Source organism: Haemaphysalis longicornis, unplaced genomic scaffold (assembly GCF_048455015.1).
Source record: "Haemaphysalis longicornis isolate Haplotype H1 unplaced genomic scaffold, Haemaphysalis longicornis Haplotype H1 scaffold_2, whole genome shotgun sequence".
NCBI classification, from domain to species: domain Eukaryota; kingdom Metazoa; phylum Arthropoda; class Arachnida; order Ixodida; family Ixodidae; genus Haemaphysalis; species Haemaphysalis longicornis.
The window spans coordinates 193435857-193462452 of NW_027526295.1; the positions used below are offsets into that span (position 1 = coordinate 193435857).

The window sequence follows — 26596 nt, forward strand, 5'->3', positions numbered from 1 at the left end:
CATGACCGATTGCTAACACCACACGCCTTGCTAAGCAGTTTGTTGTCATTTTTTCGCGGATTATGAGTGTTGCATAGGCTAAGTAATACCTGTCGCCATTTTTTACGCCCTAGCACGAGCTCCGATTTGACCGTTCGCACCACAGTCTGGGGTCTGATCATCGGCGGCTGGTTCTCCAACTCAGCCAGCTACGCCACAAACCAGATGATGGTTCTACGCTACCTCATTGTCAAGAATATCACCAGGGCAAGGATGTGCGTATACGATGTTCTGCTTGAGCTGCGGGAAGGAGGGTGGCACCGGTATAGCGCTAATGCCGGTATCACCACCGAAAAACAGAAAGAGGCAACACACGCATAGCGCTGACTACCAACAAAGTGCTTATTTGCCTCTCAGCAATATAAAGAACAAGGTTACACAAAGATTTTCGTTTATATTGGTGAGAGGCAAATAAACACTTTGTTGGCAGCGCTATGTGTGTGTTGCCTGTTTCTTTGTGTCCCGTCTTGAGCGCTGTTTTTGTATGAAGCATGAACAAACGTGCCCAAACACTTCCATAGCTAAGGAAGCGATAACAGCTTTAATTTCCCATTTAGGTTAATAGAGTGAAACACTTGATATTAGAGGTGCTCCAGTGTAGAGTTGCTCCAGTGTAAAATGGCTCACTGTGACAACTTTCTGCGGCACTGACACCCTTACTTGTTGTGGCACCCTCGCTGTGGCAACTGCGGATTACCGAAAACAGTTGAGCCCATCTTGCTCGAGTATCTCATATGTAATCAAGCAAGGGACCCCCTCGCACAGAAGGCTGAGGGACTTAATCATGATTTCATAACTTTAAAAGCTCCCCGTAGAAGTAATTCTCAGTAAAGCATGTTACTCGGCTTGTTGGTTCTCCGTACTTAGGCGTAAAACTGCGCGCACGAACGGGACAGAAAAAAAAAGAGACAGGACGAGCGCAGGACTGCGCTCGTCCTCTCTTTATTTTTCGCTGCCCGTCCGTGAGCGCAGTTTTACGCCCTACCCAGACCATGGCCGTACCCTCCATCTATGTGAAGTGCTCGCGGCATTGTTTGATTGTCCGGCTAATATCATCCGACTCCATTAAAAATCGTTCTCTCTCTCTCTCTCTCTCTCTCTCTCTCTCTCTCTCTCTCTCTCTCTCTCTCTCTCTCTCTCTCTCTCTCTCTCTCTCTCTCTCTCTCTCTCTCTCTCTCTCTCTCTCTCTCTCTATCTCTTTCTATCTCTCTCTATCTCTCTCTCTATCTCTCTCTCTCTCTCTATCTCTCTATCTCTCTCTCTCTACTGCACCGAGATTTGCGCCGCTGAGAGACAATTCGGAACTGTATGCTCCCAGTCGGACCATCCGAGCTTAAGTTACTCGATGTTGAACGTTATAACTCTTTTTTATATACCTATTCTTTTTTCCCCTCTTCCTCTCACTCTCCAGCCCTACTTATTTAGGGCCTTGATTCTTTCCTCTTTATCTCTGCAGAGTTGCAACTAAGCGACAAGCCGGCTGCAGACCTCTAATAAAAATTAGTAGTGGCTTAGCTCTGCTATGCCAGGATATACGTAGCGTGAGCTAAGGTTCAGCAATCCAGTCCAATCCAGTCTTATCCGGTCCAGTCCAGTCCAGTCCAGTCCAGTCACTGCTCCTCGGGCATGGTCAGCACGGCTCTTCACGAGTCACGCGAAACGGCTATCAATCGGCTCCGGTGCAGCGTCAGGTTTGGCTACTGCGCAATTGAGGTGCGCAACCGGGAACGCAAGCGCAACTCTACCAACGGTGGCCACTGACGCTTTCGCTTGCAAAAATTCTCAAGTCTGGTGACATGGCCATTCCCCATTCAGTGTGATACGCATGATATTATTGAGCAGCTCTAGCGAGTAATTGGAGCAAATGGTGTAATTAATGGATTTATCGTCGTTTCCTCGCATTCCTGTGACATGAGGCTCATTAACTGAAGTGTTTAAAGAGACACTTCAACTTCTTTCCATTTCCGAAATTCTTTCACGGAACAGTCAATAAGGCGCATCCAGCACTTACATTAGGGAGCTGACGAAGCACTCCAGTCAAACACTACGTCTCTGGGTCTATCATGTAGTGTAGAAACTTGTTCAAGGATTTTTCTCTCTTTCTCGGTCTGGGCAATATTTGCGCGCTCGAGTGACGTCACTTGAGCTATATCACAGAGAATGGCCGGCCTTCTTTCAGGTAGAGCAATAAACGCATTCTATAGGAACCTCAAGAAACCCTGCAACACTCTTTTTTCAACATTTTTTCGATATCTTAAATATTTGCAGAACGTAGTCAACCACCACATCCGGTACTTATATTTGAGGGCCGCAAAGTACCTCAGCCAAAAGTTACGACTATATATGCCCATCAGATAACTCAGAAGCGTGCTCAATCAATCAAACAGCTTTATTCCCTTAGAAAAGATGGAGTACGGGACTGAAAGCTCGAGCAGCTTTACGTGGTCCCGACTGGTTTCAAGTTAGCAAACAGCAGCATGATGGTCAGTCATGAATAATGAGTACAAAATAAATTGATAAGTGTTACATAGCATTGAGTAATACAAAATTTTGTAATATAAGGCTAAAACATTTTTCTCTCTTTTTCTCTTTTTCTTTTTCTCTCTTTTTTCTCTCTTTCCCTGTCTCTACTTCTCTATGTTTCTCTCTTTTCCTCTCTCGGCGTTCTTCGGCCGCTGGAATTACGTCATTACAGCGGTGTAGCGGCTATTGACCGGCTTTCTTTGATGTGCAGCAACAAACGTATTCGATAGCCAGTTTAAAAAGAAAGCCACAAGAGCAAAGCGGAAGAAGAAGGTGAATCTGCTGCAACGAGCAAATCACACACTGCCGCTCCCTGGTGGTGATAACTACTGCTTTCGCAGCACTTCCATGTACGAAGTAAAGAGGGTAAGAATTTATCGGTAGTGTTGCAGGTTCCCTTTATGGTAGGAAGTATAACAGGAAAAGTCATGCACCTTCGCCTCCGGTGGGAAAGAAAGAAAAATTCTATATAGGGCTCCCTAAGCGATTATTTCAAGGTGCAATTTATGGTGCCAAAGCGCGCAGACGCGCATTCGCGGCCTGCCTAATAAGAGTGACAGTATGATTTAACGAAGCATATCACTCTGAGCCTTAATTGTTATCTACGATTATCGCTTTGCTCATGTGCATCGGTCATAGTTTATTTGGCTAGTCAACAGTCAACAGTAACGGTTTGGTGTAAAGCCTAGTTATACAGCAAAAAAAAAAAAAAACAGTTGTCGTCTTCCGCCGAGCGGCTGGTTGTCTGGTTTGCCTGTATGCAAACGCCAAGGAGAGCTTGTTACTTTTAATATTGGCAAAATATTTTGCTTAAGGTAAACAAGCAAAGCCAGAATTAAGCCTTGGTTGCGTAGTATTGCACCAGGAGCCCCCACTAACAGAATATGCGTCAACAGCTGTGTCGTGTAACCCCTAAAGACCATCATTTAGCCAACGCACTGCTGATGACTTTAGACAATTACTATAACATTTGGTTCAATGCCTGCCGTTGTTAAGGGGGTGAAAACATAATAGGATCAAGATTAACAAAGATAGAAGTTGCAGCTTACTTTATCAGCTCATGGGACAAAGCATGGAGTGTATGGAGTGTAAGCATGGAGTGTAACTTTCTCTTACTTTATGTAACGCTTCACCCGGCAGGCGTATCGGAGGTGCCCTATAGTCTATCTTCACTGGCGAGGCACGCATGCAGGCAACCATGTGAGTGCGCCGTCACTGGTTACGTCGGACTCCGCGGGATGGCGGTACCTGTCCGTGCTGAGCACATTTTGTGTGTTGGACGTTCCAAACTCAACCCCACAGAACGCAAAGTAATTCCTCGACTCCAATGTGAGTGCGAGTAATAACATCTCTGTTGACACCACCGTTGAGAATCGGGTTGAAACGGAGCAGGCGACGCACGCCGGTGTTTTTTTTTTCTTCGGAGTGAGGGTGCAGTGGCACAGGCCGCGCCATGTCGGTGGCGCTGAGGCCATATTTGTGGCCGTTTCGAGTGTTGCCAAGCGAAGAAATTGACGGCTAAACTTTTCAATGAATACCACCTATACGGCCAGCTTACCGTATTTGCGCCAAAGCGACTCATTTACTGACGCCAGAGCTAAGGATAGAACGTGCCCTTTCTGGTAGCGTGACCTGTCAATGAAGTATCGAGTTCTGGTCCTTCTCGACGCAGAGTTGTGTGGCTGAACATCCCGTACCTGTGCCTGATCCTGCTGCTGAGCTGTCTTTGCGGGCTGATGGTCTATGCCCGTTACGCAACTTGCGACCCGTTACTTACCAAGAGGATAGACACGGCGGACCAGGTAGGGACGGCCACTGCTTGATCACTTTCGCGCATTTTCGCAAAATTTCCAATTTTTGCTAGAAATGATTTCAGAAAAGAAATGAAAATTGGGAGTCAGCACCCAGTATTGCAGCTGAAAGTTTCAATTTTGAGTGCATAGGCCGTCTGCGTTGTTCAGTTGCAAGCCAATGTACGAAACCATAGCTTACAAGCCAAAGACACCCTCAGTGTCATATGTGGTGAGCACCCACGTGCAACTGATTTTACTTCCTCCATAGTGAACCGTCATTGCAACTAAATGGTACTCCGTGATCAACACTTTTACGCGCGAAAAGTATCGACGAAGAACGTGAAGGACCAGGACAGGAGCTACAGCAAAGACAAGGACAGAAGCGCACAGCACCTGTTCTTGTCCTTCACGTCCTATACGTCGAATATTTTCGCGCTTAAAGGTGATGATAATGTTACCTCTTGTATAGTGCATTTGTGAATATGCCCTGCCACCCTGAACGGGCCATAAACCTTGTCTATTATATAGACAAGCTGTGTAGCTCTGAATTCAATAAATGTTGTGAAGAGTGTCTAAAACTAAACAGAATGTTCGTCAAGAGGATAGTATGGATACAAGTTTTCGTATGAAAAGAAGTCCTAAAGATTGCTGAAGCGTCGGCACATGGCTGAGGCAATCATCTGCTGTTTGGCAAGCAGTGTAGCTTGTTACGTTCGGCTGGCAGACGATGACATTTTGTTTACGATACGACTAAAGATTTGTGAAAAACCGAATATGTTGCTTTGCGAGGTTGTAATTTCATGTGGTGAGTGTTAAGAGCTTCCTGGAAAACATTTTCAAGGTTCAAGAACTTTTTGAGAGGCTAAAAAGTCATGAAACAGCAGAGGCCATGTTTCAAAAAGGCAAATTAAGAAAAGTGCACGTTTATTCGGTTTTGTACATTTGCTGAAAAGTTCGAGGTGGTGTAAATTCTTTCTGCCCTCTCTACCTTGGCGTGCACCTTATTCGAAACCTTTGAGCGGAGGGCTTGAGTTTGAACATAAAGTTTGTAGATTTTAAGCAAGAACACCCTAGGACACCTAAGCGCTTTTTATGAGTTGTCAATGCGAAAGCATGAACGCCCAATCCGACTCCGCCGCGTGATAATCCGTGTTCTGCGCTGCGAGTAATAGTGGCTCCTAGGCCGCTTCGGCTGGGCAGCGGAGTGAGTGCTTGATATTTTGCCGAGCACCGCACTCACAGCCGCAGCTGCAACTCTCTGCTTTTAAGTGCATAGCACTTTAGGGGCTCGCCTTGTCATCGAACCTCGCTCGCTGGACTGAAGTAGAACCACACGGCGCTCCGTCGTAGGGGCTGTCGTCGCGGAGTAACCCAGAAGCTTCGAAAGCCAAGCGGTTTATACAGTCATAACCGTTCGAAACTCGTGAACCGCTGGCGCTTGTCATACATTTCCCCGTTGCTAAGCGCAAAGAAAACTGCCGTTACATTTGAGGCAAAATATACGTAACTTACTGGCAGCGCCCGCTTTCATTTAGTTGGGAACGCTCGTTGGGTTGGTTCTTACAATAGTAAGTGAAAAAAAAAGTAGCAGTGCAATGCTAGCACGTGTGGGAGGAAACGCACAAAAAGAACAGAACTCCCGCTGGCGCAGTTTCAGGCAGGGGGCACGCGAGCACTGAGACGCCGGGAAATTTGAATTGTATTGGGTGGCAGCAGTGAGAGGGTAACGGCACTAGAGCCCATTATGGAGAATCACTACTCTGAACTTCCTGCAGGTTTCGCGCTGAGTGGAACGGCTTCAATTTTTTTCCGTGCTCCTGCGTTGCTTCTTGCACGGTCCTTAACTTGTGCTTTCAAGTGCGGAGCACTTTAGTGTTCCGGCTTGTCGTCGTAGCTTGTACGAGGTCACGGTATCTGTCCATTATTGTCACGCGGCGTCGCGCACCCAAAGAGAGGCTTCTAAAATATCACCGCTTCCCCTGCTCGGGATCGAGCTTGGGTCCCACGAGTTACAAAGCCGATGTCCAACCCATTGCGCCACAGACGCACACGTTACCGTATGAAGAATGTTGGGGGTGATGTTTGCGCTGCGTCTCCCAGCGTGACTGACGCTCGTGATGTACCACCTCTCGTACGTGCAGAGCGAAGTTCTAGGAAATACTCGCTGTCGCCATCGTGCCCAAAGCGCATCCAATAGCTGGACCCGATGCCTCCATCTTTTACGCAGTGTCTCAGCTGACTGCTGCTCTGCCTAGTTTAAGGCCAAATATTCATAAGGTAGCATGGTCCGCCGTTGTCCGATTAGAAGGTGTCTTGGGGTTAGTGGCCGTGGTTCAAAGGGTTCCGAGAATGTGTGAAAAAGGGGTCGTGAGTTGAGCAGTGCTTCTACTTGCGTGAGGATAGGGGAAAGCTTTTCCTAGCTGAGACGGTTCTTTCGGCCCGATCAACGGGCCAAAAAATATATTCGCATTGACAAATTTAAAGCGCTATGACAATCGTAACAAACGCGAGGGTTGCTAGAGAAATAGCGGCCACTTGCTACGATACCAACTACAGGGCTACCGACGTAGCAATTTTGCATGCAATGATCAATCCACTACATTGTGAACAAGCTCCGAACGACTGTCCTGATCGCAGCTGCTGCCGTATTTTGTGATGGATGCTCTTGCCCACACCACGGGAGTGGCTGGCGTGTTCGTAACAGGAATCTTCATGGCCTCTCTCAGGTAAGAATGTTAAGCGCTTATCGATAAACTTCAACTTATCTATAACCCAGAATCGCGTAACTACATGGGCTTATTGTTGACTTTGCAGTTCAGTGTCGTCGGGAATAAACGCCCTGGCTACTGTCTTCTACGTTGACGTCATTGCTCTCTTCAGGCCCGGTATCAAGCAATCAACAGGATCCAACATTATGATCGCGCTCGGTATGTGCCGCAGGGTTCGAAAGCACGTTTCGCACCCATTCGCAATTCTGCACTTGTTCTTTTGTGGTTAAATACCAACAGCATTTAACCAAGATATAAATGAAGCCGTGAAGGCTGAAGTGGTGAAACATGTTATTTCCTCAGGCGTGTTCTTCGGAGCCCTGTCTATAGCGTTGGTCGCCGTCGCTGAGAACCTTGGAGACGTATTGGCGGTAATGTTTTTATTTGCTCTTATATTGTGTGTAAAGGCTGTTAAAAGGGGACTTCGCAAAGGGCGCACTGTAAGGTTGGTTCGTCCGCTCAAGAAAATGCATTTCGAGTGGGATACTAATAACCTCATATCCGGTTCATTGTCTGTAAAGAATGATCAAAGTATTTTCATAAAAACATTCCTGGAGGCCATTCCTAACCTCACTGGAATAACCACAACATGATTGTGCAAGCATTTGCAGTTTTGTAACGCGTTGTTACAGTGACAGTTCTTTGCATGAATCATCTTACCGCAATAAAACGGCAATGGTGAAAATGGTCTTTTTCGAATATACTCCGCAGGCCCAGTCGGCAATCAACAGCGGAATCGGCGGCCCCCTCCTTGGGCTCTTTTCCATGGGCATGTTCATCCCGCACGTGTCGTCAAAGGTAACGCACCAGCGTAGCTGCCGCAGCTTTTCCGTTATCACCTGCAATTGTTCAAAGCCACAATGTGCGCTTCGAATGTGGAAGTGCTGCATCAGCACGTTCTTTTATATAACTTCGTAACTATCTAATTGCTTACAACTTCGGGAAATCGTGCAAATTATATACCATTTAGACGCACGGGCACCCACATACCCACGCGGACTCGTGCCATGCCGCGCGACAAGACCGAGTGATCATAACAAAAAACAACATTCATGAGTAAGAAGCCATAACCAAACAAAATCCACAATGGTTAAAGACACAAAACTAAAACATTATGCACCCCTCCGTCTAACTACGACGGTCACCGGGTTGAACGCGAAGCTTTCTGGTGAGGGATTCATTGGTTGTGGTCTGAGTTTGCCGTCTGGTTGTCTGGAGGGATTCATATGTTGTCGTCTGGGAAAATCATTTTTGATGGGTTGTGCCCTCTGGTGTGACACCTTTCTTGAAAGGGACCCCCCACCCCTCTACATAGAGGAATAACGTACGCATACATCTCTTGTGTGGGTCCTAGGAGAGGTTTTTGTGAGTATCCTCTACTGCCTCGTCGCTGAGTGGTTCCATCAGTGCGGCGGCGTCCAATAAATCAAACGGTTCTTGTATTGCAATATATAAAAGTATAATGTAAATTGGTTATTAGGCTACATGGGTTTATCAATTACCTGCTCAGAGTGGCCACCAGACTACCAACGATGATGAAGAAAAGGTAGCGTTTTCTGACCTCTGCTTTTTAACCTGTTTTCGGCTATCCCGAGACAACTTCCACGCGCCTCATCTACGCGGCGGTCTTCGCGAATGTCTAAAGCATCAAGGCGACCTGGTCACTAGAGCAGTTGACGAGCGCTCGCGTTTTTGGCTTTTTTTGGCACTATGATTTCAGAGTTAGCGTTATTTTCACCCGGACGCACTGTGCCTATTTCCTGCCGGGATGCTATCAGGCGGTGTGACATACTACTCGCAGGGCGATTTCACAGGGTTACACAGTTCTCTAAGAACGGGTTGCAAGTTCCTCGCAGCAACCCTTTATAGCTACTAGTAACCTTGAATCGCAAAGCAGCTGGGCAGTCCGAAGGCGGGTGGTCCATAAGCCTCCTTGTTTTAGCAATCCCGCAACGACTGACTCGCCACATTCGCCAAGTTCTGTGAGAGCACCCGTCCGGGATTCCCTGGTCCTTGCTGGCTGCTCGTGCCGTCTCTATCAACATGCGCTGGGTCGAGAGGTCAGAGCTGGGCAACCAGTCCACCCACTGCTCGTACGGGGGACTTAGATTTGGTGCGAAGCATGGGAATTGTTTGCATTCCCATGACAACCAGGCTTCCGGGCAGGTGCTGCAACATTGGGTAGGGTACATATGGTGGAGGAGGGCTGAGTGGAGGTATAAGTTGGTCTGGATGTCGAGAAGGAGGCGTGGACAATCCGTATTTGAAAAGTCTAATGGACCATTGAACAATAAGCGCGGCAAGATTTATGACTAACTCGAGAGACTGCTTCTCACTGGGTGTGACAGTTTATCAGCAATAGACGATAGGAATCCCACCCAACTGGGCAAAAACTAATAGACTTCCATTCGGACGACCCGAGCAAAGTGCTAGTCGCTGCTCGGGAGAAGGCAATAGACCCATATTTTTAACATGGAGGGCATCATTGTCGGCCTCAAGGCAAATCTTGCCCGGGGGGAGTGTGGGTCTGAAGAATGGCGCACGCCACCTACAGAAGTGAGATCGCACTACGTTTCATTTTCAGCCCCTCGAGGCGCAACGGTGCCCCCAACGTCGATACTGACTTTTGGCGATATAGTAGTATGCGGCGACCGCACCACGCACGCCATCCCCCCTCGCCCCGACGCCACGCAGTTGGCTCTCACTGACACTATTGGCCCTCAACATTTGAACGCTGTTGGCCCACAGCCGTTCCTGTTAACGTCCAGCTATCCAAACTATGTCCTTCTGCTCTTTCCTGTCTTCTTGTCCGCTGGCCGAGTGCCAGACACCATCACGCCGCCGAAATCTACATTCGGCAACTTCGGCGTTGCTGAAATCTAACTCATGGCACACCTTGCAAGGATATGCAAAGTATATTCATATTTTTGACCAGTGCTTCCACCACATGTACACACACCAAATGCCTTTCCTATTGGCAACACATCCTATGACCCTTTGAGTTTGATCACTGTGATGATTAAACTTGTACATAGGGCAACCCCCTTGTCTATAACACAGGTTTCGTGCTTATAGCCTTATCTTGCCTCGGCCGAAAAACATTTGAAGAAAACAATTGTGTCATTCTGAATCATTGTCTTGTGTTGCCTTGACCATATATTTTGACCTCAACATCTTTTGTGACAAGTTTGAGTCCGCAGTTTTGAGAGGTAACCAGTTGAACTCAGTGTTATAGACAAGGATGTTGCGCACTGTACACATTTTTGAAGATGGCAAGCGAAAGAATAACCTATTCGAGCAACTATAGTGAACAACAAAACATGTTCTTTTTACGCATATAAAGTATTTCTCTGATTGGTATTGTTTGTTGCAAGTGATGTTCGGTACCTTTTTCTTTCCAGCGGAAATGTCTTAATGTGCCGATTGCTACAGTCTGTAAGCGCATGTTCCTCACTAAAGTTTTAACTGCTGTCCCCAGGGTGCCCTGCTTGGCTTGTTGACGTCCTTGGGTATTGCTCTGTGGATGAACATAGGCAGCCTGATCAACCCGGTCGTATATCCAACACCACCGGTCTCTGTCGAGGGCTGCCCGTCGCTCTATCGGAACGTGACCAACAGAACTGAGCTGTATGAGCACCAAACCGTGTTGCAAGAGTAAGTGAAGCATGACTCCAGGTACAAAACTCGAGTGAGGAATGACTTCACAGACAAAGCCTTGATTGCGGAAAATTGGTCGGTTTCAATAATGTCTCTGGTAACAAGCTTAGCATTTCTGAATTGATATTTCTGGTGTTCTAACAAGTTGCAGCAAATTAACGCATCAGCCGTGCTCTTACAGTGACGCAAAGCCAATTAAAAGCTCCAGAAACGATAAACTTCGAAATAATTTTAGTCACATCATGCTTACAATACATGTTGCCGGAGCGCTTTTTGTGCCGGCGTTTTTGCGAGGTCACACATGAAGTTCAAAGAAGAAGCGAGGAGGCTTTTTGGCGTCGGTTTCTCTGGCGCACTTCCGTTAAGCTGAATTCAGAACAAGAGTTTCAATTGGAAACGAATGTTTGTATAAAACAAATGTAACGCCGTTTAGTAACACACCCTTATGAATCTACACCAAAGCAAAGTATCATCGAAGAGGTTGTGCTACACTGTAAACTGATTTGCATCCTTAAGGAATCCTAGCAGGAACACGAGAAAACCCCTACCCCTTTACATCTTAAGGGGTTCCACAACAGTATGTACTCTGGGACCCCTTTCTGTATTAACTACCTTCCATTGATGTAACGCACTAAAACAGCAATAAAGTTTTATTATACAGAATTTAAAAGGGCATTGTGTTTTTGTTGGGGTGTAACAGTTGAAGTTATAGACAGTGAAAATTCCCCCTAAAATCACTTTACAGTGTATGAGCGTTCTAAATCGTCGTTTGAAAATGTCACTCGTTCCAAACTTGAAGCCTACGTAAGGACGAACATTGTGAGCATGCACAAGCAAAGAGATGGTGCAGAGACGGCGCACGGCTGTAAACAAGGGCTTGGCATGCTATATGTAACTTCGCTTCATTTGAAATGACAAGTAAACGATGGAGCCATGTGGGATGTTTTTTTTACGCGATTGAGCTCGTGCTTCGCATCGTGCAGCAAGCCCGGTAAAATCGTGCGATTTTTTTAAAACTTCCTGTGAGTACCTATTGTGCGTAGATTCCTTTCTACCTGCCAATTAATACTACTTGAGTTCGAGGAGGAGGAGGAATAAACGTCCGAAAGAAGCAGTTCACCTTTGGGAAGAGTCTTTATTCCAGGACCCCTTCAAACCAATCGGCTTCTTGGGCTCTCTTCACCAGCCAGAGCTGGTCGTCAGGGTCCGAGCTGGACAGTGCTCTCTCCCAGTACTCAGGGGGGGAGAAGGGCAGGGGGGTAGGTTGGGGTTTTTTTCGCAGCCCCAAACAATATGGAACCTGCTGGAAAAAAAGAAGGCTCTTCAGTGAAATGTTTCATGATTCTGGTTATACGCAGAATTCGCGAGTCAGTGGAACCGGTGCTGTCAGCTAAGTCGAAGCCTGTTTCGTAGACGTTTATAATGAGGAAGTGCAATTTACGTTAAGGGCCAAATACGTCTCGCTGGGTTTCGTGTACCGACGGTGATTTCATCTAATTTCCGACAACTGCTAGATCTCGTGGTTGGGAGAGCAGCTTTACGGGGTCGCCAGAGTGAATAGAAAAGTTAGTGCTTCTTCCAATAGGCTTTATCTTCTGCCCAGACATGGGACAGAAAATTTAATGTAGAAGTTGTCGTCTTTTATGCTCCTCCGCAAAACAACTCGATACCGATATGTACGGGTCCGAGACGTATGCGTGAAAATAACAATTAGGGATGCTGCGTGCACAGCTATAGTTGATTTCTAGGAAATCATTCGGGTGTCCTGCCTGCGCTTGAGGTTTTGGGGAGATTGGACGTTTCCAGAGGCAAGACCTTAGCTATAGCTGAACACGGCAAGGGAAGCGGCTGGCTGAAGTTTACAGACACACATAAGATCTAAGAAACTGTTGCAGAATCACCAGCTAGCAAACTCAATGCTGAAGACTATTTTTTAAGGAATCTAAACTTGTACAGCTAGGTTTCTGATTAAGCTGTACGAAATTGAACAGGGCAAGTCCCCATCAAGGAGATATCGCCATGACATGTCGGTACAAAGCGTTCTGAGTAGTGACTACCCTGGTTTGGCGCTTTTTAAGTGCGGAACACTTGAGGAGCCCTGCTTTTCTACGTGGTTCCTCCGGGTTTATGGCGCCATGAACCCAAACAGAGGCTTCGAAAAGAAAACCGTTTCCCCTGGTCGGGTTCAAACCGGGGTCCCTCGCGTTACGAAGCGATTGTCTTTCCCACTGCGTCACAAAGGCCCACGTTACTCATATGCAAAGTGTTGGGGGGGATCTTTGCGCCGCGCCATTGCCACGTACGCGGCCGTTGCTAGGCCGCAAGTAAGTACACAATGATATAAAATAAGGAAAACATCATGAATTAACGCATCAATCACCCTAATTAATTAAAACTCAATCCAGTGTCTTTTTATAGGCCTTTTCAGGGGCAGCGGCACCCTCTCTTGACCACTTTGGGTATCAACGCTCGGCTGATACTGAAACTAGTCAACAGAGGACGCCACAACCTGCATTGACGGAAGAGTAGGAACAACACCGCCTGTATGAGGCAATGTTATGCAGGCGACGTTGCAAAAAACTACCCAAATACAATGTACTCTCAAGAATAACCCAAGGGAAACGCTGGTAAAACTTTTTAGTTGAGTGAAACTGCCTTAACGTTTTTGTTCTTTCTTACCAGGGACCTCGAAGGGAACATCTACGCGGTTTCGTATCTGTGGCAATCAATGGTGGCGTTCCTCATTTGCTTCGTAGTCGGCGTTCCTGCCAGCTTTTTTGCAAGTAAGGATGCTTATATGAATTTGTATGGCTTCATTTTAAATCGAGGCTTTGATTGCTTCTCTCGCGGCATTTCGAGGGACTTCAGTAACTAAGGCGCTGCGCTGCTGAGCACGAGGTCGCGGGCTCGATTCCCGGCCGCGGCGGCCGCTTTTCTGATGGAGGCGAAAAACAAAAACGCCCGTGTGCACGAAATTTCGCCGAACTTAAAGGTCCCCAGGTGGTCGAAATTAATCCGGAGCCCTCCATTACGGCGCGCCTCCTCGCCTGCGTTGCGTCGGCGCGCAGGCGAGCAGGCGCGCCCTAAAATCAATCAATCCCTAAACCCTAAACTCAATCAATCAATCAATCAATCAATCAATCAATCAATCAATCAATCAATCAATCAATCAATCGATCGATCAATCAATCAATCAATCAATCAATCAGTCAATCAATCGATCGATCGATCGATCAATCAATCATTTCGAGGGTCTGCTGCTGGATGTTTCTCCCCTGGCCGAATGCGCCGCTCTAGCCAGCCCACTCAGTATATATTCAGCCCACAAAGACAGCTCAGCAGCAGGATCAGCCACAAGTACGGGATGTTCCGCCACACGGCTCTGCGTCGAGAAGGACCAGAACTCGATACTTCATTGACAGGTCACGCTACCAGAAAGGGCACGTTCTATCTTTAGCTCTGGCGCCAGTAAATGAGTCGATTTGGCGCAACTACGGTAAGCTGGCCGTATAGGTGGTATTCATTGAAGAGTTTGAAGAGTTTAGCCGTCAATTTCTTCGCTTGGCAACACTCGAAACGGCCACAAACATGACCTCAGCGCCACCGACATGGCTCGTGAAGAATCTTTAAGAGCTACGTCAGCGGCGTTTGGCGCGAGTTCCCGACAGCTGAGTTAAAATTACGAAAGTAACTTCTCTGATCCCCTATACGCGTTGGAAACGGGGCCGCTCCCGATCGAGTCACTCACGGCAGGTGAATGGCGACCATTCAGAAGAACGACTGGTGCTGGAACTGATGTCAAATATGTCGGGGACGCCGGCGTCACGCGAGGCGGTACTGTATGTAGTGCCGCGAGTTTCAGCGCAATCAACCTGTCTGGGGAACTCTCCTCTCTAGTCACTCGCAGATTGATAGTCCATGGCACATACCCACGCACGGATTGGGCTACCGTGGACCATTCATTCTTCATTACAGCCTGTATAAATTCTTGTTCATGCGGTCAACATTCTTGGTCTCACCCTCTGTGAAGTATGTCGCTGTCTAAGAGCCTTTTGCGCCGAGCCACAGCCTCGGCAAAAGAGAACCAAAGGATGAAGTTGCAAGGAATGTAGAGGAAGTGCAAGGGTGGTCGGCTGGAGGGGAGGCAGAGGAGGAAGACAACGTAGCGAGGAGGGCAGAGTGGGGTTGGTGGTAGTGAAGAGGGGGGAGCAGAGGGGCTAGGAGAGTGGATAGAGTGGGGGGACCTTGGGAGGGAGGGAGAAGGAGAGAAGGGTGGAGTGGGGACGGGGTCTGGAGGAGAAGGGTGGTAAACATGAATTCTGTTCAACACGTCACACAACCGGAATAGCACTGCTAGAACAGACCCCCCGTCGTCAATGAGAATGATCACCCTAAGATCACCGCAGGATGAGGTTCCGCTATGTGATAACTGTGCACTCGCAATATATCCCGTGCTCTAGCAGATCTTTGTAACCTCTAACAGAGCATTCATGGTATAGTGGTCACGTACACACGGTAACGTAACCCAGTGTCACCAATGCAATGCTAATCGCGTTTTCGCTGGTAACTATCTCCAAAAGTATGTGTTCTGCCTCAATTTTTATCAAAAATTTCTACGCCTGCTAGGGGAGCCAGATTTGTTCATCTTTCACACTCTTCTTTTCCCCTTCAAGCACCGAACGACCCGAAGACCATGAATCCAAAGCTCATCTGTCCCATCGTTGACATCCTCTTCCCATACCTGCCTGACAGGTGCAGAAGACCGTTCAGGTTCAAGCTGGGACGTGACTACGTGAGTGACGCCTCCCTTGACCGCACTCGATACCTCAGTGGCACGTACGTCTTGTAGAAGTGCCATGGCGAGGTTACAAGGAAGTGGGAGGCAAACGAGATTTTCTCTTCATGCGTCCGACTAAATATTACCGCAGCAGCCTGCGACCATGTCTAACGAGTCGCTTACATTTCTTCAGTATACTTTATCGTTTAGAGGCACCAGTGTGCACCCCGTTCGACAAGTATGCGTCAAAGAATCAGGCGACAACTGTGTGCAAGCTTTGCACCCAAAGGACATTTCTGATAAGCACGAAAAGCGAAACGTAGAACAAGGGCAAAATAAACAGCACCCTGTGTGTGTTTGCCCTTGTGCTGCCCTTAGCATGTTACTTTGAATTGTCCCAATATGCCCACAAACCACCGCTCCGTCCCCTATGTTAGGGTACACTTTTGGCATTTGGCGGTTTATTCTTCGTTGGCTTCCCTGATGCACTCCGGAGTGTCCACCCATTATTAAAGCAGGATTAGCTGCTGTATGTTTCCGTCCTTTCTTGCCTGGTTTATTTCGCCTAGAATCACGTAGTGCAAATGCGTATATTTGTAATGCCTCCGGCACTGTGCTACGTTGTTTCTCAAGAACTTAAAACGCGTAAAATTGCCCCTGAACTCATTTCTAGTAGGGATTAGTTGGCACATAACAACGTTTATGAATAAAGACAGCAAATGAAACAATTTTCTTTTGCCAACATAAACCCTTACAGTTTAAGAACAATGCTGTCAGGAGATACCTGGGACACCCTTTGCGGCATTATAGTAGCTAAGACGTTGTGCTGCTGAGCCCAAAGACACGGGTTTGATCCCGGTCGCAGTGGCTTCCTTTTAGATGTAGGCAAAAACCGAAAACGCCGGTGGTGAGGAGGAGGAGTAAACGTGTTTCTAAAGCAGTCAGCCCTAGGGAAGAGTCCTATTTCCAGGACCCCTTGAGTCCGTCCGTCTTCGTGGGCTCTCTGCACCAGCCAAAGTTGGTCGTCTGGGTACGAGCTGGACAGTGCTCTCTCCAAGTGCTCAGGGGAAGGGAAGGGCAGGGGAGAGGGGTGTAGGTGGGGGTTCTTATCGCAGCCCCACATGATATGGCAGAGGGTGCCCGGAGCCTCGCAGAAGCGGCATTGCGAGGAGTACAGGGCGGGGGCCAGAATGCGGGCTTTACACTCTTAAAAAAAAGGTCGTGGCACTTACTAACAGAACACTAACCAGTTACATGTCCCAGTATTGACTAGGTACTTAGTTTCTTTTACTAAGTGGTAATGCATGACCTGGTAACACATTTCCCAACCCCGCTATAGTGGGGTGGGGAAATGTGTTAGTTTTGATGCCTCGGAGGTGGCTCTCTTGTTCTTTAGTGAGGCTTTTGTGCGCAGGGGGATATAGTGTTCGTTCCAGGCGGTAATGCTGGGTGATTTCGTGGAACGACAAGAGGGGGCAGACCTGCCACTGCTCGCCAAACTCCTGGCTTGCCCGGTGGGTCAACTCTCGGGCACGCTGATGGGCAGCTTCGTTGCCAGGCACGGCGGAGTGGGCTGGAGCCCAAATAATCCTTACGGGATGCCGAGGAGGATGCTGGCGAAGAATTGTTCTGGCAGGTCGGAATATGTAACCGCTGGAGAAGGCTCTACATGCTTGTTGGCTGTCTGTTATGATTATTTCTGCAGAGGCTTGTGCAATGGCTAGGGCCGCTTCCTCCGCCTGCAGAGACATCCCGGCACAGCTTAAAGATCCCCAGGTGGTCAAAATTATTCCAGAGCCCTCCACTATGTATACGGCACGCCTCATAGTCCAGGCGCTGCTTCGGCTCGTTAAACCCTTACAATTTCACTTTTCTAAACCCGTAACGATGAAAATAAAGTAAAAATGTGTAACAAACTTATTTTCAGTGAATGGCGCAAGTTGTTATATCAAAAGGTCACATGTCGACAGTTACAGTCACCTCAACTTTTTTTTCTGTTTGCTCGAATTCCCAGATTGATCCAGAGCTGCAGCAGCCGTCGGAACACCGGAGCAGCTGGCCGCAGACCAACGTCAAGATGCCCGCCCCTCCCATCGAACGCGACCCCAAGATCCTCGGCCAGAATGTCTCGTACATCCAGGCGCTGACGGAAAAGCTATTCCCCAGCCCGCCGTTCAAGTCGGTGGAGCCACTTAGCTACGGGCCCACGTACACATCGTCGACTCCTAGTCAGTATTCAACGCACTTATAGTCCCCCTAGGGCACGTGTTCCCTCTGTGAGCATTGACGCTATCGTATACGGCGGGTAACTCAGTGGCAGGTTTTTGTGCGAAAAGTCTCAGCAATGTGATTTCCAGGAAGAATGTAGTGTTGTGTGTCTAACCCTGGCGAACGTGTTTTTAAATACAGTGCAGTCCACTTATAACAAACCCATTTACAGCGAAATAGCGGTTATAACGAAGTGGTTTTAGATCCCCGTTCCAATTTTCGCATTTTCAATGCCTTTTTAGTCCAGTTTTAACGAAGTAAAAAAGATGCGAATCAGCGGATATAGCGAAACATTTTTCACCGAAGAAACAAAAGTCCTATATTTCAATACCCTTTCGAGCTTTTTGGTGGATCAAAGCTGAAAGAAACCGCCAACTCTTGACAACCGGGCGCCTCCGCCAGCATGGTTTGCCCTTCTGTCCACCTCGGCTCCTTTCGTGAAAGCTCACTTCCCCGCATCACACAACCAGGGCTGCTCGGCCGCCGTCTTAAACCAAGCGAGAACCCCCGGTTTTTTTATGCTAGGCAGGCTGCTCGCGCTCGTTGGCAGTTCTGGCTCGCCAAGCCTTCCTTAGGGAGTCTGCCCCCGTTGCAAACCTCGTACCACGCTGCTTGAACTGCATGGATTTCGCCTTCGTGGACGAAGACTTTGTCGAAACTGAAGAACTCTCGATCTATGAACTCGCCAGCAGTGTTTATGAAAAGTAAACGATCACCGATGACAGCGCTCGGACCCCGAAGTTGACTCCGGTGACGCACCTCATCCAAGTGACCTCCGGTCACCTGTTGCAACCATTGACACGCTGTGTGTGTACCTGAGTTCAGAAGCGGGTGTCGGATCCCACTTGGACATTATTGAGGCCGGTGTTTGAAGCGAGGGCTCGCGAAACGCGTGCAGGGTACCCTCGACAACTTCATTGAGAAAATGTAAATAAAATTATCTTATTGTTCTTCTCGATGCTTGCGCTCTTTTAAAGTCCAACTATAGCGAAAAAGCGGTTAAAGCGAAGTAGTTTCCTATTCCCTTCTATTTTGCTTTAACCGGGTACTGCGTGGCGTTACTGTTCCCATCCCCCGCATCAGTCATGCAAAAAGATAGACACCCTCAATTTAAGTTGGCAGTAATTATCGTTCAGTGAGCCTTGAGTCATATTCACAAAACAATTATTGACATAGTCAAGCGCAAACAAGAGGTCAGTTAGCAGAGGTGCGTGATTAGTCAGAATTGTGCAGTTGAAAAAATACGCCTTAAGATAGGGCCTAGTGCAACTAAGAAGTGTGTGTTGACGACATGATGCATCCGTCCTTATACTCTTCAGTGCAGCTGTTTCCGGCGGGTGTAAAACCGTGTTCTAACCATGCCCAGGAAGCCGTTCTCCTGGGAGAATGCAGCAAGAGGTGCACTATGTTGCAAATTAACAATTGTTAATTTGCACACCGGTGGACAATTAGGGCAACAGAGTGGATACCAAGAGACGGGTCTATAAGAAGGAGAAGGCCATTAATCCGATGGAGGGATGAAATAGAGAAATTCCGGGGTAAACTGTGGACTCGAGCAGCGCAGGACAGGAGCGGTTGGAGGTCATTGGGTCATTCCTTTGTCATGACATTGGGTCATTCCTTTGGAGGTCATTCCTTTGTCATGACATCAATCTCTCTCTTCCGTGTTTGTGTGCTGCATGCTTCTTTTCACATTGACACATGGGTGAGCCGAAACTGAGTAAGCAGGATGGAAGTTTTTATGCCCAAGGTCTCCGTATAGTCGGCCGTGTGTACTCGTATGCGAGCGTCGATAATAAACGCGTCCTTCGTTAACGGGCCAGTTCCGGTCGCGGCAATGGCTTGCGATCGCGCCAGGGCGATGCGTACAGCAGGACATTGCTCAACAACGCCCGTCAGCTGTCACGCGCAGCTATTCGTGTGCGCTGTCAACTTGTTTTTCAGCTCGGATGGCTGGATGCGTCGTCAGGGGGCAGCTACATTATCCGGCGATCAGACAATCACCGCACCCCGCATATGGCCTAGCTTTAGATGTTTGGACACGCGGTATGAGCACGAAAGGATGGGGGAAAAAAAAGCACCGAGCTGCAAGCTGCTTTCCAGCCAGGAAAGCAACTGCACCGCTTAAGCAAAACGGATGTAGAATGTGGAAATTTCAATGCAAGAGAGACATTTAATTAAGACGGGTAATTGCAACTGATTAGATACAGGGCACTTACGCACGCATACGTACACACGCAAAATGATAAAGGTGACTATACGTGCTGTGCGACAAAAAAAAAAAAAAGAGCAGCCCTTTCACTATGTGAAGGTGGATGACCAGCGGAGCGGTACATCACACGGAGATAGGCAAGGTTAGATATATTTCTTTTTGTCATTCGATAATGGCAGTGATAATAACTTTTTGATTGCTGTGGTATACACTGATTGGTTTAGTCACAAACTTAGGCAGGTTTCTGGCCAAGGTTCAATCTAGACACTGCGCTGTTGCGTAGTTAACTAACTTGGATTGCTCTGCCTCTTCAAACCGTCTTCTAGAACGTATGATGATCACAGGGATACTGCCATCAGAGATGCAAAGTGCGTGGTTATGAACGTCTCGATATCTCACTGGGGGTTGACTGAAGATATATGTCACCGTAATAATTTGCAACGCCACTAATCTGTATTGTAGTATGTAAGATACATGTGCGCATGACACTTGCTGTCCAATCTATTCGACGTGTGCGTAGATGTCATTAAAGTCCTTCCAAAGTGGCTTAGCTGGAGACAGAAACATTCACTAATACGCAGCAGTACACCCTCGTTTCGATTGGAGGTATGCGCCGTGAATTTTACAACATGTAGAAGTGGCGGAGGAGGGAGTTTTCCATCATGCTTTGCGACTTTCCGATTACTCTCTGAATCACTAAACCTGCACACAGTGCAAACTGTTGTGGCGCGTAACATTGCGTCGTTATTTCACGATGAAATATGATTTATGATGTATCGTGATGTAAGATCCTCATGACTCGTTGCACAATAACCATGAATGAATCAGAAGGTCACCCTGCTCAACACTGACGCAGGCAGCGAGCTAGGAGGTCAGATGACAAGAGTGGTCCTAGTGAGAATCGTCATCGTTCTCGCAAATACGAAACATGATGCGTCTCCCGCTTGTCTTGAATGGGTGGATTGAGCAAAAAAAAAAAAAAAAAAACGTGTGCGTTTGTCTGTGTTAGAACGCAACCATCAACCGCCATCATATTCCACGTCGCGACAAATCTCTTAGAAAGTATAATTTACCTTGATTTTTTTTTTAGATCTGCGCGCTATATTTTCTTGGCGCTCTGCGCGAGGCCACGTGTGTATGTCTTCCTTAGTTATTGTAGCTGACCATTGAATGAAAAAAAGAGAATGTGCTTGCCATGAAGACTGTTTAATTTATTTCATTCTTTAATCATCTTTTTTTTTCTTTTTCGCCTCCTAGTATGCCATTAAAAAGTGCGCAATAGTTTCGTATGGTGTATAATTAGAGCTCATAAAAGATGCACCAGCACAAATCATGTACAGTTCTCAAGAAATAAATATTTTGCAACAATAATAACCGCTTCTCCTGTTTCATTGTGGACGGAGAGCGTTCGATGACATTGCAGGTACAGCGCTAATAGAGACATGGTTAGCGTTGGAGGGATGCAAGCAAGCCTGAAGGCGAAATCCCCCCAATCTGAGTGTTCACCGTTCGTCACTGGCTGAAGCCTAATTACGAATATTAGGTGCCCAAAATGGCTGCAGACGACTGAAAACATAAACTGAGAATAGGTTTTTCCCGTCAGAGGATTGTACAATTGTTTCAGCGCAAACACAGCAACAACAAAAAATGGCTCAGTTTGAACACTTCTAAACCTATAGTTGTTATGAGCAAAAGCAAAGTCTATGCACACAGTGTTTCGTGAAAGCTTGCCTTTGCTTGGGAGTTCGCGGCCTGCCGTCTAGCTATATCTGCTGGATGATTGGATTCATTGTTGTGCTTGCGCTGAAGGGCCATCACAGACAACCCAGCCAGTGCGCCATGGATGCCGAGACTAAGGAACCAAGCGCCGGCAAAGCCACCAGCAAAGCAGTGTTTTCTTGTGCGTGTATCGTGTGCTTCTCTATTCTTTGTTCAGCGCAGGGTCAGTCGTTAAACCCTCGCTAGTCACGCGGTCCGCTTAAGCTGAGCCGCACGCACTGAAGGCCCAGCCGTCGCAGGACGATAAGGCACAGCCGAAGCCGCCGTTTCATCACGTCTGCAAGCCAGGAAAGCGATAAGAAAGAAATACGTAACTTGTGCGCTGGCGGCTCAGGGTCATTGCGACGCGATGAATGACCTTGATAGATGTAGCCTACTAAAGCTTTCGCTCCAAAAATATGCATAGCTCACAGTTACCAGAAAAAATCTGCATAAATATATAAAAAAGTGTCTACTAATACACGGTATTCCTACGCGACTTTTTTCATGGTGAATTTTTTAGGTGATATCTATTATCACGGCAACCGTGAGAATTATTGCCAGAAATTTCTCACGGCAGTCGCCTCTCATTGGCTAAGCACGCAGCCCGGAGATTCTATGGGATGAATATTCCCTAAAAAACCTTGTTTGCAGCTGCCCCGGTAGCGCTGTCGTATGGTACTTACTTTTAGGTGCGGAGTACCTTAGGACCTCACAATGTCCGTCCGCGTCCGTGCGCATAGCATTTACAATCGCAAAAAATTACACAGACACCGGCAGGATTCGAGCCTGTGTCTGGTAGACCAGACAGAGTAAGTGTCAGTCGTCTTACCCACTGGGCTACGACCGCGAGTTAGTACCTGAGAGTCAAACGGCTTAGTCCCTTGCCTGTAATGGTGCGGAGTACATGAGGATCTCCCAATGTCCGTCCGCGTCCACCCGGGCGCACACCACCATCAAGCGATTTAGGGAATAATCGTGGTGCAACTCACGCCTCAAATCGAATGACGGTCGGGGCGGAAATCGTATGTCACTCGGGGCGCAACTTGGATGAAATATCGAGTCCCCGTACTCCGAACCCTCGCCATCATCCACGGAGTGGAGATGCTACCATTTTTTTAAACGAGAAGGCTCAGGTTCGAGTGCGACATTGCGAAGTGTTTTTTTTTTTTCTTTTTTTAGCTTTCGGAATTTTTCGAACAGCGTGATTTTGCTAACGCTTTTTTTACTGTGGTTTTTACGATATCAAGAGGTCGACGCACAGGACTTCTAGAATGGGTTGCATTGCGTTTAATATAGGTTGTGTTCTGTGTCGTTGGGCTGGGTTAGATTAGGTTTGTTGCAGTTAACTGGGCTGGATTTGGGTAGTTTATGATGCGTTCGGTTAGGTTACGTTAGGTTCGGGGAGGTTATTTTGTGTTAGGTTACGTTGGGACGCGATATTATTCAGCGAATTTGAGGCCAGCCAGATTTTATGGAAACTGCCGTGAGAATTTCCCGGAGGTGATTGTCACGGCTGCCGTGAGATAAGACGTAGCCAATTTTTTATTGTCAGATTCGGCTATGGATCGCCAAATACGTCGGGTTATATTGTTTTCTTTATAGATTTCCTTTGTTTCTTTTCACCGGTCATGAACCTTTACACTGTTATAGCGACTGACTGCCATAGCTCCGTCAATTACGCATTTTTGTACAGATGGCGGGCGTTACGCAATTGGTCTGTCTTCGCGGTTTTCTATTTATGTTTCCGACGTTGTTTTCCGGGGTCTATTATTTTCGCCTTTGTTTTCTGGAGATGTACAGGATGAATTTTTTTTATTTTGTGCGCTCACCTTCATCATTTTTTGCAAATCTTTAGAGTCTTATTATTTAAGATCTCTCGCGCGATTTACCTTATTTTCCTTCCAAAACATAAAAAAAAGGAGCTGCTTAGGCTCAGAACAGTGTCGGAATATAAAGCAGGCTTTGCTATGAACCAGATGAATATTCCCAAATACAGAGCTTCGGCCCAACGTTTTGTACACACCCACGTCCACACCATTCCACCTAGGCAGCCTGTACAGAACGATATTTAGAATTCTCATGCGCTCTGGCTTCATATGTCCGCCTACGTTGCAGATGGATTGCATTTAGTGAAAAGAAAATGCCTTGTGTGACAGGTTGGTAAGAATGGCTGCATTTTTTCGGCATTGGCTGTAATGCCGTCATGGAATCCAAGCGCGTTGCTCTTAAAACCATGCTAGCAAGTTAACAAGCAAGCAAACTAAAAATAGAAACACCAATGAAGAGCAATGCCCTCTCACCACACAGATTTCTGCCGGCAGCAATCAACCCGAAAACCAATTAACGGGCCGATCAACTTAAATGACTGCTGATCTTTGCTTGTAGAAAACTATAGCCTTTTAATAAAGGCAGGGGAATACGACCCATAGTTTCTCCTTCTGGGGTTTCTCAATGCTTTCTACCCTCAGTGCCTCCGCAAAGGAGGGTAATCAGAAAAGTTAGCATAAGCCTGCAGCCATTCTTTTCTCGCATGACATGACTTTCATTAATTCAAACTAAGCATTGCTCTAATCGCACTGATAAGACAGCTACCATGACAATGCTTGGTGGGCAGTAATAAACTTTATTACTGTGACTACGCGGCGAATGAATCTCAAAAAGTTATGGCGTGTTGAGTGTAAATGCGAGTGAGCCTTAACAGCCTTTGCCGCACAGGTGTGCAGTACACGGCGACAGATATAACAGCGAATGAGTTTGAGTGAGCTGCTTATCGTTCTGACTGTGTGTGCCTTAGTGAAGGCTGCATGGCGAAGGATCTATGCTAGTCATCTTTTGGCACTTTGTCAATTTGTCTTTTGTCTAGTCAATTTGGCGAGGTATCCGCCATTTAGGCGACTTCGGCGTGGCACCACAGGACAAGGTTTGCACCACCTCTGCAGTAGAGCACAAAAATAAACCGCAAACTTTGGAATGTTTTTCACTGGATCACATTTTCGGATAGCGAGGTTGCAGCCTCAACTACTGTAACATAACTCAACTACTGTGACATAACCACCCATGAATTGATGAAATGGTACGTTTTCTTTAACCGGGGTTTACTCGTGGATAGGTGGAACAGCACTTTAAGCAGGACACACGAATGTATAGTTGTTGTCTGAACATCCCGACAAAGGAAACACGCTACCCCACCATCTCTCATTCAGTGTTACGGGTTTCTAAGGGTCGTGCATGCTGTGGTATATGCTTCGTGTGGAGAGTGTACGCATCTGACTTTGTGCGTAGGTTCGACGTTCCCGTCACCGCAGCATGTGCCCCCGCCAGGCGCCGAGCTGCACCCGGCGCGGTCGTGCGCGCCGCCCCCGATTCCACGGCGGAGGCACTCGTCTATCCGGGGAAACGAAAGAGACTACGGATCCCGACTCTGACGAATCCTGCTTCCGCACAGCCTCGAGGAAACTATTCACTGTGAGGTGCGCGGCTTTCACGCAGCCAGTGTCTCAAGCCGGCACGATAATGGGCCTCGTCTTCGATTGTCAGTCCCGGGCCGTCCGCTGACTGCACGGAACGTGATCCAGCGCTCGATTTTCTCATGTAATCCTACGGAGCGTCCAGTCCGAGGGCAGTTCTCGGACTGCCCGTGTGCTATTTAGGTCTGGTTAATCGAGGAAGCCCAATATTTCGACACTGCCAGATGGTGCCTTAAAATGTAAGACTTCGGAGGCATGAATTTCGCATAGTCATCATTGTCATCACTATGCAAATTTAATGGTCACATGCTATATTTCGCGAGAAACAAGTGTTGCCGAAGAAACAAGAGTCGAAGAAACAAAAATAAACGAGTGTTGAAGAAACAGCTTTTTTCTGAATAACGCGCGTATCCTATTCGAAGAAACCAAGCAACACGCACACCGCAGTTTCAACTACTTTTGATACTTTAGGTTCCTGTACAACCCCTGCCCTACCTCAAATGTAGTCAGGATGGAATTCACTACCGTGGGGAACATTTGTAGTGGCCCCGCGATGGCATCATCACTACAATAATTCATCATAGCAATGAGTCCTGTCACGGCCATATTTTCGATAGGGCACTTTTCGCAGGTACCCACCGAGAAAGCCCAGTAACCATTCCATATGCATCGGTCACAATAAAATAATACCTCTGTGCCATCTTAGTCACCTTGGTGTTGTTTTTTTCTGCGAATATAATTATTTGTACGACTCCTTCCATCTTACTTCTGTTTGTAATGCTACTAGTACTACCGCTACTATCCCTGCCATTACAATGCGATTGCTAGATGTCGAATGTTCTTTACGGCGATAGCAAAAAAAGAAAAATTACATTTTTGTCACTTGCATTTATGAATGACATCACAGGACCATGCGACCATGCGACCAGCCACCCAGTCGTCAGACGTGGAACGAATTGAAACTTTGCCCAGTAGCTTTGAGCAGTGTAACCATGGTAGACAGACCGTCTATTGCCCCCTTCATAACTTTGACCCCTTGAATGACCTCCAGCTCCCGTCCGCTGCGGGCATTCCCATGGCGGTAATCGCAGTCAATAAAAAGTCAATGGCCCCCCTCCGCCGATTTCCCAAACGAACGAAAGTAAATCCTCCTTCAAAGGCTAGCAGCGCTTCTAGCGATTTTGGGGGTGACAGACGCGTTTGTGTAAGTCCTCTACGAGCCCTCTCCCCGGGCGAACACAAAAGCGTGGAGAACAAAAAAAAGGCTGCCCCGGAATCCCCTCGCGCCCCTCGTGCCTAAGTTCGACCGGCCGGCGCGAAAACAAGCACAA

The 26596-nt window shown here is 47.4% G+C and overlaps 1 protein-coding gene across 3 annotated transcripts in view; it reads left to right on the forward strand.

The window, feature by feature from the left end:
- Window positions 1-25980, forward strand: part of LOC144169717 (sodium-coupled monocarboxylate transporter 1-like) — a 62607-nt gene extending 36627 nt beyond the window's left edge. For all 3 annotated transcript variants that reach the window (XM_077699031.1, XM_077699030.1, XM_077699029.1), the window contains 11 exons: window positions 114-254; window positions 4235-4364; window positions 6993-7081; window positions 7170-7282; window positions 7427-7494; window positions 7835-7921; window positions 10602-10777; window positions 13463-13563; window positions 15454-15572; window positions 17572-17785; window positions 25081-25980. In XM_077699031.1, the coding sequence (XP_077555157.1) occupies window positions 114-254; window positions 4235-4364; window positions 6993-7081; window positions 7170-7282; window positions 7427-7494; window positions 7835-7921; window positions 10602-10777; window positions 13463-13563; window positions 15454-15572; window positions 17572-17785; window positions 25081-25223 (1381 nt within the window). In that variant the 3' untranslated portion in view covers window positions 25224-25980. The remainder of the gene's footprint in view (window positions 1-113; window positions 255-4234; window positions 4365-6992; window positions 7082-7169; window positions 7283-7426; window positions 7495-7834; window positions 7922-10601; window positions 10778-13462; window positions 13564-15453; window positions 15573-17571; window positions 17786-25080) is intronic.
- Window positions 25981-26596: the final 616 nt, after the last annotated feature.